Source organism: Centruroides vittatus, unplaced genomic scaffold (assembly GCF_030686945.1).
Source record: "Centruroides vittatus isolate TY-2023 unplaced genomic scaffold, ASM3068694v2 contig_579, whole genome shotgun sequence".
Classification (NCBI taxonomy): domain Eukaryota; kingdom Metazoa; phylum Arthropoda; class Arachnida; order Scorpiones; family Buthidae; genus Centruroides; species Centruroides vittatus.
Window position 1 is genome coordinate 533,779 of NW_027122347.1, and position 18,089 is coordinate 551,867.

General features: G+C 32.7%; 1 protein-coding gene across 1 annotated transcript in view; it reads right to left on the reverse strand.

Annotated features, from left to right (window-relative positions):
- Positions 1-3,862: 3,862 nt before the first annotated feature.
- Positions 3,863-18,089, reverse strand: part of LOC136979123 (E3 ubiquitin-protein ligase TRIM9-like) — a 69,543-nt gene continuing 55,316 nt past the window's right edge. Inside the window, exons 3-8 of the mRNA XM_067275048.1 lie at positions 17,113-17,346; positions 16,858-17,014; positions 10,859-10,998; positions 4,720-4,858; positions 4,414-4,638; positions 3,863-4,343 (exon numbers count right to left, since the gene is read on the reverse strand). Coding sequence (XP_067131149.1) covers positions 4,015-4,343; positions 4,414-4,638; positions 4,720-4,858; positions 10,859-10,998; positions 16,858-17,014; positions 17,113-17,346 — 1,224 coding nt within the window. The 3' untranslated portion in view covers positions 3,863-4,014. The remainder of the gene's footprint in view (positions 4,344-4,413; positions 4,639-4,719; positions 4,859-10,858; positions 10,999-16,857; positions 17,015-17,112; positions 17,347-18,089) is intronic.

Below are 18,089 nucleotides of genomic sequence, written 5' to 3' on the forward strand. Positions count from 1 at the left end.
TAACCTTGATCAGTATCATATTGTTATATCTATGAAGCAATATCTGGGTCTAATAACATATAAAATTAATGCTCATCAAGGTGCAGTGTGCTATCTTTTCCAATTTATTTTATCTGCCATTTATATATTTTGGCACATTATCTCTTTGTAGAAAAGAGTGCAAAGTTGGTGATGTAGTGCTCCTTTAAAAAAATAAGAAAAATATAATAAAAAAAAATAGGGAAACCCATCTATTCACCGGACAGCATCAACAATGGGGTGATTGCCGAGCAAGGGATTAAAATTCCACACTGGCCTCTCCGTGGTCCTGATAAATCTCACAGAAGTTTTGAAGTGTTCTATTGAGTTGAATTTACGCTAGAGAACAGAGATGCAATACTCTTCAACCTAAATCTGGGTCATTCTGTGTGTGATGAATGCATTCATTTCTTAAAGAATGCATTTACTGATGGATAAAGTCAAGCATACACAATTCAGGAAGAGATAAAGGGAACAGATGAAGGAGCAAGAAAATAGAAAATAGTATTGCTCCTTTATAACTCCACGTCAGAAAATTTTTCGAGCTGTATATTTAGAAAACGTGTGAATTCATTCACGTGCCAGAAAATACAGCAGGGGTGTAAATATAATTAAGTAAAGCGATCCAAAAACAAATGCAACTAATCATTAAAAATCCTATTTTTCAAGGTTATAAAAATTTCCGAAAATAAAAAAAAAATACTTTTATAGAAAATAAACTGGAAGAAACCGAAAATGAAGAGAAAATATGAAAAAATATTTTAAAAATCAGTTCAACTATCATACTCTTGTGTGGCTCCATCTGTTGACACGAAACCACACCATAATTGTTTAGATTTAATTGAAAAATTATAAAAAAAAGAATTAATAATTAAATTAAATTACTTTTATTATATTTTACGAGAAAAATATCTTAAAAAATCGATTAATGATGTTTAAAATTCGTTATTAGTTATTTAAATGATGTTTGTATTGTCATAGGCAAGCCAAACTGAAATGATTTGATTAGAAATCTCTTAATTTTATTGACAACGAACTGTTAAATTGATTATAATATTCTAGTTAAAGGGGGGAATTTCAGATCTTTTGAAATCCTTCTTCCTGGGGGAATATAGTCTTTCCCTGGATAAACATTGCAAGTAAATGATTGGTAGATTGTTCAAGTTAACGAATATAAATGAAGCAAAAGATAAATTTCACTAGAGAAAGGGAAAATTTCAATCATTAAGCTTAAGCCATCGAAAGTCACAAGTTGATCACATGATCCGCTTTCTAATTAAAACTTCTAACTTAATTTTTATATTTATTAATTAAAAATATATTACATTGTTATAATAATAATAATAATAATAATAATAACAATTACATTTTTATTATATTAATAACATTAAATTTAATTTAAGAAAAATATTTATAATTTTACAACTGCTACCATCTAGTTGACGACATTGGAATTAATTAGTTTTTAGTTTTTATAAGTTTTATTTTTATGTTAGAAATTAAAAATTAAATATTAATATTTGTTTGAGTTTTAAAATAAATTTTAAAGATAATAATTTAAAATTTTTAATAATTTTATTATATAAAATTTCGTTAACGTAATCGCCACTAGATGGCAAAAGTAGCGAACTGTCTTTTTTTAACCAGAGAACGGAATACGTTTACAATTATATTTATTTTATATTATTTCATATTTAAGAATTTAAATTATAAATATTCACATTTTGAGGAAAAGTTCCTTCAAAGTAATAAGTAAATTCAAAGTTTATACAGCCAGACGGTGTTAAGTGCAGTCTGAGTTTAAGTGTTGCCAATTCTTAAAACTTATTTAAAAAAAAAGTTTTTAAAACTTTTTAAGAGCCAATAGAGGGCGTAAATAAAGAGTAAGGAGAACTTTGATTGGCAAACAAAATTAAAGACTCGGATCAGGATGCAATCAAGTCTTACTGTATTGCGGTAAATAGTATTTTTGGAATTAACGATTCGGAGAGAGAAAAAATAAAACCTCTTGTTTTATTGAGGTAATTGTCTAGTTCCCTCTTCTCCAATCCTCTTGATCAGCTCATTCCCATGACAATGACGTCACATCACCAGGCTAACACGCAACTTAACTTTAATGCCGGAGAGAACGACCATATTTTCCTTTTCTAACACCCAAAGTAGAAAAAATAACGAGCGGTGAATAGAAGTTGATTAAAATTTCAAGATATTTCGACGAGAAGAAGAACGGCATTTAAAAATAAGCGGCCCGCTTTTTTTTTAAACGTTTAAAGTACGCCGTCGATGATTGGTCGTTTTAAATATATGACCCATTTTATAATACTAATTACGTAATTTAATTTATAATTGTTATAATGGATGCTAACAGTACATGTATTTAGGATTACTGGTACATTAAGCTTAGTATATAATCCTTTATCATTAATTATGCATATGGCATTAATATATTATGCTGATGTAGTAAATCTGTTAGAAAATAAATTACATTCGGTGTAATTCATTAAGAGCGATCCTCGAGTGCCATTATATAATGGGCATTAGTGTTTAAATTAGGGGAAAAGGATTCGAAAGATGGCACCGAGTCGAAACTTTTTGTACGTTGAAGTCTGAAGTTTTTGAATCGGCGCCATCTTCATGCTTTGAATCCAACATCATAATTTAAATTCAATCAATAGCTTGACAATTAATGGCATTTTTCGCCAGTTTGCGTATTTTGCTAGGTTAAAGCTGCCTAAGCTTGATTTGGCACCGATTTTGAATGCCCAGTAGCGTAACTTAAATAGAAAATTTTGAAACTAAGCTGCCGAAAATGGAAAAAAAAGCTGCACTATTTCAAGGTTTACGGTTTAATTATAATACCGAGAATGCTAATGGATTCCCGAATTTCTGTGGATTCAAAAACTGCGCCAAGTTTCCAGATTTTGAATTTAGATTCTGGAACTTTATCATATTAAAATTACGAACGTAAATTACGCAAATTGGAATTAAGCTCCCGAGGATTCAAAAGATGTACTAAATCAAAACTATGGACTTAAATTATGCAAATTTAAGTTATGAATCTTTGGTAGCTTAATTTCAATTTGATAAAGTTTCATAATTTGAGTCATTAATTTTGATTTGGCACAGTTTTAGAATCTCCCAGGATTATGATTTATAGACTTTTTCGGGGGTATAAAATGTTGATTTGGAACATCCCTTCAACTTTACATGTTAGTCACGGTTTATTCAGGATTAAATCATTAAAAATTACCACATTACTCACGTTTAAGGATGAGCTGTAATTTTTAAAATAATTATTTTTAAGGATTTATTTGTAATTTTTGGTAATCCAAAACTATGTTAAATGGAAAAAAAAAGTTAAGAATGTAATCGAAGAGAATAATTCTTAAGGATTTATAGGATCATTAGTGATCTCTTAGAAGAATAGATCGATCTTTTTAGTGGCGATAATAGGATTTATTCTCAGGATTTCTTTGTTTAAAGTCCACGTTATCGTTAAATAAATCAGGAACCATTCACTGGTAACACCCAGATACGAATCTAGCAAATCCTCCAGGATTTTTTTTTTTTTTTTTTTTTTTTTTAAATTCGGGATTAAACCACTCGATACATACTAAGCTGAGAGATGCCATCAGCGCTTTTTCCACCCCTAGTTTTTAAAGATCCAAGAAGAACATTTAACAAAAGAGAATTTTTATTTATTCCCATTTTACGATGGAAAAATGTGAAGTCCTTCTGTCGGTTCTCAAAAAGTAAGGAAGAGATTCTTAAAAAATATGTTAAAAGTTTATTCTTAATAAAACCATTGTAGTAACAATACTACTGTAGTAATAAATAAACGAAGGAGGGACGTTTGCTTTTATTATTATTATTATTATTATTATTATCATCATCATTATCATTATTATTTCTTCTTCTAAACAACAAGAAACTGTGTTAACATCTACACATCACGTCACGATTCTCTAACAGCCATCTACTTCATCATACAAAGGATCATTCTTCTGTAGGATCTTTATCGTCTCCTGTTTCGCTCTCGTGTTCGCTGTCAGTAGGAGGATCTAGTCCTGTATGAACAGTCACTTGAACGTTGCGATTGATACTGACGGCAGGAAAGAACACACCCTCCAGATTACTGAACGCCATGGGTCCTTGATGATCGTCGTTTACGTAGAAGGACAACTGTCGTCGTTCCAAATCGAGCAGGACACCTATAACCGATCCGGCTTCGATACCCCCTTCGATTCTGGTGTGATGAACGTCCGCGTGCAGGAACCACGAGCGCTGATGATCGATGTACATGCTCCAACCCTTTTCGTCTTTACCTATTGAAAAAGAGTGGGAACGATTAGGATGAACGACTGGCTTCCGATCCTGTCAGGAATGTATTATTACCTAGCATCAATTCTTTCGTCACGTCATATCTGCATACTCCGAATGCAGGATCGGCGTTGTTGTCATATCTGTCTATGGTCACCTCCCAATAGTGTACCCCGCGTAGGAATGCAATGTTTCCTAGAACAACTCTATGCTCGTAGCTGTCTGTCGTGACTGTCTGATTGTCGTTTGTTAATACAACATCCGGGTGGGATGCGTTGGGGTCTAGGGTAAACCACGCCACTGCGGGGAAAAGGACAGAAAGTTAATTGCACCCCGGAATAGAGTAATGGGAGGGGAAGAGATTGTAAAAAAAAACCATACCTTCGGCCGTCTGTATAGATACTGTCTCGCTATAAGGTCCTTCTCCGGTGCTGTTGTATGCTTTAACACGTGCGGTGTACACGCTATTGAAGTGTAAGCCGTCCACTGTGCAGATGCTCTCTTTCCCGCAGTACACTTCCTGTACGGGAATACAAAATCACACATTAATACACGGTAAGCTAGTAATACAGTTTGTATACAGTAAACCGCTTTCTAATTGGTGCATAACCAGAAAGATCTCACCTCTCCATTGCAGTTTTGTATACGTTAATTTCATACGGGTGGTACAAATTCCATTCTAATCAGCACCACGCGCCAATTTAAGTGACCAAATTCCCAATTAGGAGAAAGTAAACTTTTCGAAGAGAGAAAATTTGCAATTTTTGTTAGGAGGAAAAAAGGGGATGGGGAGGGGGGGACTCTTAACCTGTGAGCGGCCAATTACTCCCTTTTGGAAAGCAGTCGATTAGGGAGTCTGTCAACACTTTAGTATAGCATAAAGCAAAGAGACAAAGTGGTCTTCTAGTAAAAAGGGAGCTGACAGTCGACTATGCGAGAAGTAATTGGAAGCAGACGAACTCTGACGATCAATCTTTGTCACTTTGTCACCAGGACCAGATTTTTGTCCCAAATTTTCTCTAACTCGATATGAAAGTCATCCGTCTTATCGTCTTTACTTTTATTTCTATATTTGAACTCCTTGAAAGACGAAGAAAGAGAAGAAGAGGAGGGTTAAGGAAGAGGTGGAGGAGGAAGAAGAAGTGAAAGAGTCGATTCGTTCATTTTGCATTTGGGAATTTACAACCACTGACAAGAAAATCCTCTACATCTTTTTGTTGAGAGGAAGGAGAGAGAGAGGGGGGGGGAAAAGAGGTCAAAATATCATAAACTGTGGAAAATATCGAAAAGTACTTTCATTATATTACCTTTTTTTTCGGACGGGGCAAGGAGGATTTTATAAAAAAAATATAAAAAAATCCTGTCCAAAAATCCTCTATAAGCGTAAATATATATGTATTTAGGATATATAAAGGATCGGTTTCTACTAAATCCTATTTTCGAATCATGATATTTGATGTGTTTTTCCCTCTTCCTTTTATTTAAGATCTCATAAAAGGGTAAAGGAGAAATAATATATTTGAAAATTCTATATCTGTATATAGATTTACACCCCCTTTCCAGAAGATTTTTTTCTATAAAATAATAGATGTAGGTAGCTTATAGAGTATTATCTTTGTGTTATTTATTGCTGTAACTTTTATAAAACGTGCGATTTATCGATGCTAAAACGTAAAATCCGATAAGGTAACACGAAGGAATTTCGAGATTTCTCGCGGGTTTCCTCGCGCGCGAGGGGGGGGGGTTAATTTTTTCGCGCGCGTGCATTTGAAATTCAATGGTGGTAATTCGTCATAAATTGTCATCATTTTCTTCCCATTAATTTAAATGATTCGAGAGGATTGTTTAATACATTTTGCACGTATTCGCCTGGAAATTGCTTGTAATTAATACTAGAGAAGATTGCTCTTGAATTGTTTAATTCTCGAGAAAATTGTTCTTCGATATTCTTTCTATCAGCGCAATTCTAGTCGAGATGTTTCTATTTTAACGTTTTTAATCGATTATGCACGTTTCCGGATCCATTTCCCCCCTAAATATGATGAAGTTACCTCTTTAGAGCCCAGAGAACACGTCGAGAAAAAAGATTAGTTGCTATAATCACCGGTAGAAGAAAAATCGGAGCTGCGGTCGACGAGATTATGCAATAAATCAAAGCCAATTTAATTAAATTTAAGTGGCATATAACGCATTCTCTAATCTCAGCGCCAGTTTTGCCACTTGTGGAAACTGGCAGAACCTTCTCCAAGTCAAATTTTCGAATAAAAGGCGCTAAAAAACAGGCTTAATTATCGTAAAACCACTCCAAAACACTGAAAAAAAAATCGATAAAAAGCACGAAAATTCACCGCGCCACGTGCAAAGTACGAAAAAGAGATGGGAAGAAAAGGGGAGGGGTAAAAAAGGGCCTACATCAGCCGGTAGGTACACTGTACTTTCTAAGCAGGGAAGTAACATCTGCCTTTAAGGATCATTTTTCACATACATCGCTCACATATTCCCGCCTGTACAATGATGCAGAAACAATATTCTGCAATGTTAGCGAATAGTCAAGAACCTGGAGTATAATGCTACCAATTGGAAATAATGCACTTGGAAATATACCAGTAAAAAAGGGGGAAAGGGGGCCAAATTAACGGCTTTACAATGCGGAACGTGCTTAAAAAAAAGGGAAGGTAATAAAATTCACGCGCGGATGATTTTAACTCAACTAAATTATGTCGTGATATTAGTGACCGTGAGGAAACATCATCGCATTAAAGTGACTCTCGTCTTTACTACTGTTTCCACTCCCTGTTGAAATAAAGAACAACAACACGCCGAATTCTCTTTTTCTCTCTCCCCCTTACGAAATTGTTTTATTATTGATCTCTTGTATTCTCGTGGATGACTGAAAACCTTGCCATAAGTTAGCAATATGTTCATCTTCAGCCACTGCCATTCTCTCTCTCTCTCTCTCTTCTTTATTCTTCTTTTCTTTTTCTTTTTGTGGGCGCGTGTGTGTAAAATCGATAGAATAGAAGGTTTAGAAATTATCAAATTTAGTCCTTTGGACACACCCGAGGTGCTGGGTCCGTCTTTCGAGGCCCACACAAGTAGGATCGAAGAGCAAGCCATCATCTTCAATGCAGAGTGGGCGGGTAATCGTGTCTTAACTGACTTTTGAATCGCACGGTATGTTAAACACGTGCAAATCTTATCAATTCGAGGAAAATTCGCAGAATTAAATAGAGAAAATCTCTACAAGAATCATTGCAAGCGGCTGAGAGGATGAAGCTCCTGAACACTGATCGCGGGTTCGGGCCCCACCAACGTGTAGTTTTCCGGGTTTTCTTCATGTGTCTAACACTTAAATAGGGGGAATTTTCCCCGTCTTGTTCCATGATCCAAATTAACAGTAAGAAGGCATCTTTCTAGCTATATAAATATCGGTTAAGTGACATTTGGCTCATCCCGTATTCTGTTAAAATAAATACGAACACATCGTATATCATATTCTATACGTATTAAAAGTTTGCAATTAACAATTTTATGAATTTTTCACTGAAGAATTGCTAAAATTAACCTTCTTGTTTAACGTACGGGTGGCCCAACAATCATTCAACCGCCGTAAAAAGTTTTATTACAGTTTCTACTGTTCAAAATGAGGTCCTCGTGTTCGATAGAGAATTTACAGCGCTGCTTTATATATATATATATATATTTGGCTAAGTTATGGACCACCTTGCATTGTGCTCTTCTTTCTACTCGAAGTCGCACAAAATTCAATTGTTATTTCTTCAATCTGAACCACTTTCAACACAATTTTCCATTGAGGAATACACTTGTTTAACGTACTCAACACATTGTGTGTGTTTATAGACGTGTTTTCTGCTTACGTAATGAAGTTTTTCACGTTTAAAGACACGCGGGGACACGTTTCTAGTTAGAATCTCTGCATAAAATCGACAGTTTGAACCTTTATTGATTACCTGAAAACACCTAGGCACGTGTATAACACACACAGGGATGCTGGTTTCTGCAACAAAAAATGATTTTCTAACATTGTTTTACAGGTCCTGGAGGATACATTCTGGTGTTGTGTTGTGTACCTTCACAAGAAAAAAAAAATTTTCTGTTCCTTACTTAAAAGAAGACTGTAATCTTATTTCGGTTTGCCATCTTTTATAAGCAAAAATGTATGAGCTTTATTTATAAATGATTTAAATAATGTACTATAGACCATACACAGCCATTGCTGAGCAGCATAAAATCTTATTTGCTGCAGGACTTTTGAATATTTTACTCTTCTTCCATCGCTTTGAGTTATTTTTTCTTACATTTTCTGAGTTTTTATGTACAGAATTTCTTACTTTTGTGTCTTTTAAGCTTCGTATCTTTTGAGCTTTGGGAATTTTTGATTTTTTTTATGAGGTATTGCAGAGTTTATACACTTTTCCTTCGATTTTCTTTTGCATTTTGTGTTGCAATTTTGTGAAATTTAAGCTCTCTTTTAAAAATAATCGTGTATAAATCTATTTTACAGGTTTTTAATCCCTTATTTTGCAATTTTTAACGCTGAAGCTTGAAAAAACAAGGCATTTTGAGCTTGATTTTCTATTCTTCTAGCTATTCTCGATGAGATTTTATCTAGTTTATTAAACTAATTTCTGTGTAAATAAATCAAAGATAAGCATCATTAATCAGATAAAATTGCAGTTACTGAGAAAAATACCGTTTTAAACGTTAAAAAAGGGTAGAATTCTTGCTTAATAAATTATATATAACGCATCTACGAGGATACTTCGTATAAATTAACGATAAAGTCCGTAAGAAAAAAAAGAGCAAGATTTTCGGGCGGAATTCTCATCCAACTTTTTCTTTTTCTGCAGTAAAAACAAGACCGAAAACATATTTTATAGATAAAACCCGTCGTTTTTTTTTATTACCTTTCTCTTTTGACAACTATCCTCACCTATCATGAGCGCCATTTTACAGCAAAATGACCAAAGACCAGAATGGCAATTTTATCGTAAAAGTACTCCAGGGATAGGTGAAGCACATAGAAAATGGAGGGATAAAGAACTAAAAAATAAAAAGAAAAAAAAATAGGAAGAGGGAAAAGTAAAATTTGCGATATTTTACAGAGGGGGGGGGGAAAGACAGAAGAAATAAAAATACGATGGGAAAATAATCGTAAATTACTTACAGGGATAGTTGGATCCATGTCAATGTTGTAAACGATGTATAGATATATCTTACTTTATGGCACAATAAGTTGTAAATTGAAAATAGGAGGTTGAAAACGGTCCTTTTTTTTATTTTTACAAAGTTATAATGTTGAGTAAGGGATAAGGTGTAAGAGAATTTAATAAAAGTCATTCCTATACTTGACTGTAAAAGCGGTGAGATCAATCTACTGAATTTATATTAAGTACTTTAGTACAATTAATTACAATAAACAAAACTTTTAGGTCACTCTGTACGGGCTTTGGGCCTCCAGTACCTCAATTAACTGAATTTTGGGCTCTCCTGTATTGTTTTTTTTATACGTTATTAGCCTTAATTAGCCTGGGGGTATTGGAATAAACTAGTAGTTCAGTCAAACCAAAACGATTCGAGGCTAATTAATCAATACAGGGTGGCCTATAAGTCTCCAAAATGTGTGAAGATATGCTCTTTCGTATACAATTTAGCATTTAGATCGGCCATTTAACGCTTTCTTCTTCTAGGATGGATGTCTGAAGCTAGGGAAAATCGAACCCGGACTCCATATTTCTTGAAAACTGGATAATGCAGTAAGCTAAACACGAGGATGCTAATTAAATTTGAAGTGTTTTAACTACAGAATTATAGAGTTGAAAGCATAACATGAATCATTTGAGGCCCCCATAAATTAAGGCTTAAAAGTGAAGGGGCTCACGTGATGATGCTTAAAAAAGGAAGTGCCCTAAATCATCATTGATCTGTGGCTACTGTAAATATATATAAACTTGTCGAGAATAAAAGATAATTACATTTTTATTGTGTCATCTGTGTGTATATATCAATATATAAAATTCAATATGGATTATTTTTTCCCTAAGACGAAATTAATTATTACGGATACAATTCTAGAGGAGCACTTTAATAAAACATTCAAACAAGCGATTAATATTAAGACAATTGAAGAAATATGGATCATCATTAAGATCGAAAAATGCCTTAAAACATTTCATATATACACATATCGAATTCTCCTTTGGCTACGAGGAGAATTAATTAAAAATTTCTCAAACGGAGCCGAGAAAAGTAATTAAAGTAATTATTCAAATAAAAAAAAAATGCGGAAAGAAACTCCATTTTTTTTTGTTTTTACTCCGTATAAACAATTATTGATATTTCTGCTGGCAGGATACAGACATACCAACGCACGCTTCTTAATTATAACGGCATAAAAGCATGATTTCTACCTTCCCCCCGCTACCTCAACACTCCGTACGACACGTGTAGGGGGGTTGACAGTAGAAGGAGGGGGAGGAAACGGAGAAAAAGTTCTTACCCTGAACGATCCACTGTTTCCATCATCCAATTCCAAAACATATCCTTCGACAAAACTGGAATTGTTCGGTTGCCATGCTACAGTAATGCTATTATTTTCAGCGCTGCATTCTTCTGTGATGATAACCGGTGGATGAGGAGCTGCAGACATCAAAAAGAAGAAGTATCATCAACATAATGCAACTATAAGCTGGATTACAAGTAATTAGAGAAGAGAGCAAAGCTAATTTCAATTATGGTTACTCTTAGTAAAGTGCCATCCCTATCGTGGACAGGTGATAATTAAATTTCCTACTAATTTTCTATTTACATAAGAATATTCTGTTTTGCTCTTGATTTATTTGTTTAAGGTTTACTGATACTAAGGTTTTCTTGCATGACTTTTGATAAATATTCCGTATTATTTACTTGTTAATTGTAAATAATTGCTTTTGACAGGGACTTAATATTCATGACACTGCAGAGTTTCGGAAATCTCTGCTGCCAGGTGACGATTTGTGCGCTTTCTCCCTAGAGATAAGAGGAATTTTCCGGTAGTTTAGGGAAATTTGGGGAAGAAATCGATAAGAAAAGTTTACTTGTGATATTTTTCAGGAGAAAAATTTAAATTGTTTAAGTTTACATTTTTTTTTTCTGGAAAAAAAAAGGAAAATAATATTTAATATTCTTTACTGATATTTCCCCCAATTTTCCCTAATTTATCCGCATTTTCTTTATTTTTCCCTAATAAAATTCCGATATTCTTTTCCCAGTATCGAAGTATTAGTTACATCTTTCATCACAATTTTTCTCAAACCATTAAAAATATCCCCAAATTAATTATATTCACAATAATTGTTAAAGTTTAGGGATTTCTCAATAAATTAGAAATCAGCTGTTTTACAGAAAAATTATAAAATCTTAAAATGTTTTTAAAGCAATTATCATTTTCTCAGAAGAAAATGAAACTAAATACTTTTATTGATTTTTTCCACAACATTCTCTAAACCAATAAAAAAATCCCTTAACTATCTGCACTTAGCGTAATTTTTAAAATGTAGGGATTTTTTTTTGTTAAGTATAGTTTTTCTAGAAAAAGAATATAAAACCCATTTAAATTTTATAATTTTCCATTAAACATAAAAATAAAAAATTTCCCTGACTTTTCCCCAATTTTCCCTATACTACCAGAAAATCCCTCGAGTACTTTAATTCAGGGAAATACGGAAATTTTTAAATCCGAATTTCTCGTTTTCATAACGTCAAAATTATGTATTGGTTAGTAAATTTCCCCAGTTTTCCCTAAACTACCAGAAAAATCTCCACAAGGCTTTAATTGAGGGGAAGTGTAGAAATTTTTCGTTAAATTACATATCCGGATGTTTCCTCTTCGTAATGTTAAAATTATTTATTGATTCTTGTAAAGCTGAGTAAAGATTCAAGAGTGAGGAAGGAGGAAAAACACGAAATTTTATTTTCGTAAAAATCAAAAGAATTTAAAAATTTAAAAACCGTTAAACATAAATTATTACAGGAAGTGAGTGCATTTTTAAAACAGCCTCTGCGCTAAGTTATGAAGTTTTCAATAAATCGAGATGCCAGATTAGTATTTTTTCCCTCTCCCTTCTGGAAAATGGAGAATTATTTGACAGTACAGAGAAATAAGAGAGAGAAAGAGAGGAACAGAGGAAGAATTTTTACTTTAAAAAATCTTTAAAAAATTTAAAAAAATCGAAATAAAATTTGCAATGAAAGCAAATGTACAATATATCTTAATCAATATTTTGATTTTTTAAATGAAATTTCATTTGCCAGATTGAAATATTTTCTTCTCAAAATGGGGAATTTATATTCTTAGAGCGTAGGGAAAAATTGGAAAAGAGATTATTCTTAATTTTCAAATAAGTATTATTAAGAATGCTTATTTGTTGATTTCGTTGTCAAAATTTTCTTTAATTTATTCAATTTTTCCTGATTTTCTGGAGCCCATTAATTGACATAATTAAAACTATTAATTTGTTAATTTATATTCCTTAGAAATTATATAAATTTAGGGAATTTTATAGCTGTAAATTTCCCAACAAAATTTAGGGATTTTTTTATGTTCTGTAAATGTGGGGAATAAATTGCAAATTACTAGTAGATATATCTGGGTGGAAAGACAAACATTAATCATGTTAAAAGTTTGATTATTCTAGCCTACCATTACGTTTATCATAAAAATTTGACGATTTTTCCCCTCCCATAATTTCCCTATTTTAGCCAAGTTTTTAAAAATTTTCTAAATATATAGTGCTATATACAGTATATATATATATATATATATTTTAAAGTAAGTCAAACATAAGTTATTACAATTTTTGAGACGTATAAAGAAAGAATCCAGTGTAAATCGACATAATTATTACTTTTAATAATTTATATCGCTTTATAGGGAATTTTTCTTAAAAATCGTCAATTTAGGGAACTTTTATAGCTTGGAAATGTTAAATATTGTTTTATTTAAAAAATGGTTTTACTGTAAAATCAAAACAGAAAAAAAAATTCTGAATAAAATTCCTATAAAATTCAGGGATTTTTTTTGAATGTTCTGGCAAAGCTATTTGTAGGGAATAAATTATAAAAAAAAACTTGGCAATATATTCATTTTTATAATTGGAAACTTCTGTAATGTCAAATTATATGACGACATTCCCTAAAATTTCCCTAATTCGCCCAATTTTTCCTGACTATTTTTATAATTGGAAACTTCTGTAATGTCAAATTATATGACGACATTCCCTAAAATTTCCCTAATTCGCCCAATTTTCCCTGACTATTTTTATAATTGGAAACTTCTGTAATGTCAAATTATATGACGACATTCCCTAAAATTTCCCTAATTCGCCCAATTTTCCCTGACTATTTTTATAATTGGAAACTTCTGTAATGTCAAATTATATGACGACATTCCCTAAAATTTTCCTAACTCGTCTAATTTTCCCTGACGATTTTTATAAAATTATAAGTCAATTTAATCATTTATGGAGATTTTTATTCTTCCAAAAATCGTATAAATTTAGGGAATTTTACAGATACGACGTTCCGAATAAAATTCTTATAAAATTCAGAGAAATTTTTAAAATTTTCTGGCAGAACTAGTTATATGGAATAAATGATAAAATTTTTACTTCCTATTTTAATATGCAGACTAAAATATTCCAGTTAATTCTTATACTGGAATATTTCATAAGGCCTTTAAAGGCCATTTTATTAAGGAAAATCAGATCAAATTTTTTTTCAAATATTTTATAAATTCACTATTGATTCGTGTTTAGAAATTATAGAAATAAAAAGTATATAAAATAATTTTTACTTAAATAAATTGCACATATAAATAATAAAAACAATATAAATATTTTAATACAAGCCTAAATATAATATTCATAAATTTGTGCGCTATTGGGGAATCCCCGAGTTCCACTCTCCGCCTAAACTATGATAGAACAGCGTTGTCATTTGGAATGATGTTCGCTAGCAGCGTTGGGTCTGTTAGAAATACAGTAGAGCGTCGGTTATCCGAAAACCGATCAACCGAAAGCGTTTCAGTCGGCAAATTCGAATTTCCGCTAGGGCTGTGGCGCTGCAATATTTGGCTATGTTTTGGGCTACTCCGATCTTATTTTACTTGATATGCGTTTTTAGCTGGCAGCACTGGCGCGACCATTAAAGGGTACTTAAGGATCGCGCCAGTATCTAACGAGACTTTTTTTTCCCATCGTGAGTGGTAAGTTTTGCTTGTTTTTCTGAGGACTGTGTTGGGCTAAACCGGAACGTTTTGAGACTAGATTAACTTCCGAAATATAATTTTTTTATTTTATATTTTTCAATATATTTATTTTGGGTTAATGTTACCTATGGTGCCAAAATGGCGACTCGTCTCTGATTTCAGCAAATAGAAAAAAGGAAACAGTGGGGACGCACGTTCTAACCTAACCTAACCTATTCTAATAATTTTATTGGTAATAATTATGGTAATTTATTGGAATAGGTTAGGTTAGGTTAGAACGTGCGTCCCCACTGTTTCCTTTCTTCTATTTGCTGGAATCAGAGACGAGCCGCCATTTTGGAACCATAGGCAACATTAACCTTACTTTGTTTGTGAAAAATGAAGAAATAATTTAAAAAAAAAAATTTCGTTAGTCATTGACGAAAATTCAACGCAAAGCGACACGCAATTGAGAGAAATTTCAACATGGGATAGATTAATTAAACAAAAGAAATTAACTCCTCCTGAATTTAAATTAATCCCCTCCCTCCGGGATGTTTTCCTACACATACTCATTCTTCGGTGGTCTTTTGAAATTTTTAAGTGCAATAGGGGGGTCGCGGACCAAAAAGTTTGAGAAACACTGCACTAGAGTAATATTTAAAATAAATCTCCGTATTGGGGTGTACACTCAGAATATAAAACTACAAAAACGTGCCATTTTGACCCCCCTATAAAGCTAAATTTCTTGGTAAAAGTCGTGCAAACTCCTTCCCTATCGACCATCCTCATAAAACCATTATAGGAATACATATAAACACGTGTATGTACGTATGCAAAAAAGTCAAATAAATAAATAAAAAGAAAGATGGGAGGGAATCAGCAAAGATTTTCAAACAAGAAAGCAATGTATAAAATCAAAATTCCATTTGTTATTTAGTATTTTTATCAGTTTAGGAATTCGATACACAGCACACGATGTTGTCATGGCAGCAGCCAAGAGGTAAAGCGCTAACATGCAAATAACACTACGAACGGGAGGGGGGAGGGAAGAATCGTGAAGAGAAAAAGGAATTCTTCTCTCGTGACCATTACTCGTATGTCACTTCACCCACGAGTCCTTCTCCTTGACATTCCATTTATCTTACTACCAAACTTTCGGTTTCTCATTCCGCAAAAGATGAAGCAAAGTCGTGTGTACGCTCTTCCCCCCTTTTTAGGTGTGTAAATACTAATAAACACGTAAAATACCCCAGTAAATTTGAAACCGGTTAATTAAATTAAGGAGTTAAACGGGATTAATTTAACCGTATAAAAGTGAATTGCGGGAGTGTGGCTAGTGTTAAAAATAAAAGAAAAAATAATAACCTACCTCCCCCTTTTATTGCTGATTAATTTAATCAATTTTATCTCGTGCATTAATTTTAATTAAGTGAACGGATTAGAAGTTCTTTATATAACTTATAATAATTTCCTAATTGTTGGAGTTGTGTATAATAATTTCCTATTTGTATGATGAAGTGTAGTTTCCAACTGAATTCAATTTTCGTTATAAGACACTTCTTGACGTGTAGAACAGTTTGCGCAGTCGTTCTCCTAACCTGTCATCACCATCCATCTCTTTGTAAAGATAATGCGCCTGATGTAATTATCAGTATGTTTGCCAATTGAACTGTAAATTGGCTATAAATATGCACTGTTTAACGACGTCTGCAACAACCCATTGTAAATCCTGTCTCTTGCTTAAATTAAAACGGAATTTTTAAAGGTTTAATTCTAGTTTAACTTTCGGAAACTCGCTAGATTAAGATGTTTAATTTAAGTATTGCTAAGTTTTATGTCGAGGAGTGCTTCGTTGCTATCGAGATAAGATACGTTGTAAAATACTGGTTACAAGTTCGAAAACGTTAGCATTTGTATAAAATATTACAAGGAATTGTATATGTTTAGCACAGTACAGTGTAGTATATTGTAGTACAGTGCAGTAAAGTACGGTTTAGTATAGTACAGCACAGTATAGTAAACATGAAACTTGTGTGCAGAACATGATAATTAAGGTTATAATTTGCGAAACTGGCTATTAGTACTATTAAAAGCGAACGTTTTACCCAAATGAAACCTACAGGACTTAATTTGTAGCGCGAAAAAACGCCGTTTATCTTTAAAATATTTAGCAAAATTCACCTTGCACCCCCATCGGGCGCGACTAGATTTATCTACCAAAGCAATACATAAACACAAATGGCTCATTTCTTCGATGAGTCTCTACTCACGTTTCATTTGTGAAAATGTCAGTTGTTCGATGTTGTGTAACACAGCCTGGTAATCGAGAGTCATGTCGAACTCGGAGGGTACCCACGGAACAAATGTGACATCATTATGCCAAGTCAGGTCCACATTACAGACACGGTTAATGATCGCCGTACCAATCTGTCCAATAAGGAAGAATTTTTTTAAAGTAAAATTATTATAAAAAAACAACCATTATCATTAACGAATGGCAGAGGAAGAAACAGAGAAAAGCTCACCTGTAAAAAAGCCGTAGGGTCATTTTCTTTTAAAGCTTCTATACTAAACTGTAATAACCCTGTAGTGTGTTGGAGCTTGGTGGCACATGTTGCTATTTGTTCCCTTAATGTTTTCACTTTATAATCTCTTTCCTTTTTTATAAATTCGACCAGTTGTTGTTTCCTGTTGTGAATGGCTTCTATGAGAAGGTCGCAATGAGAGTCGATAGATTTCTCCAACTCTACACAGTTTTCCTGCGAGAAGTAACAAAAAAAGGGGGGAAGGAATGAAAGTGGCCAAAAAACCGAGTATATCGCCAGTTGTTAATCATATAAATATCTGACTCGGAACAGCTGTGAAAAGTGAAAGTAATTTTCTACGAAATTATCCAGGTTTGTCTTATTTATATACCCAGTTATAATGTCGAACATATATCTTTCTACCTTTTTGCCCACCATCCTTTATTGTATCTTATCTTTTACTGCTGTAAATCAACTCCGAAAATGCTAACAATTTATAAAATAAAGATGGCAATTGATTATGCTTAACATAAGTAAATTTAATATTTGAATAAAATATAACCTGTATATTTTCTAAATTTATTCCTTCGTTCTAATTGGAATATATTTTTTTAAATATTCTAATTAGAGAGAGAGAGAATAAGAGTCTAATCTATGCAAAATTATAAAATGAATATACACTTAATTATTATAATCAGTCATATAACTGTATATTTGATTAGAACATATTAAATGAAGGAGAATTCACAATATACTTAGCAACTGTAATCAAACAAATATTATAAATAGATTAAGGAACTGTTTATAATAACTAATCTAAATAGCCGCGTAATATAAACTTAAGTTAAAATGCCATGCATATAATTAACAGCCGGTGATAGCTGCACGAATAAAATAAATATTTATTTTATTGTGATAGTAAAATAAATAAATAAAAAAAAAAAAGATAAATCTGGTAATTGGAAATGATGCGGGTG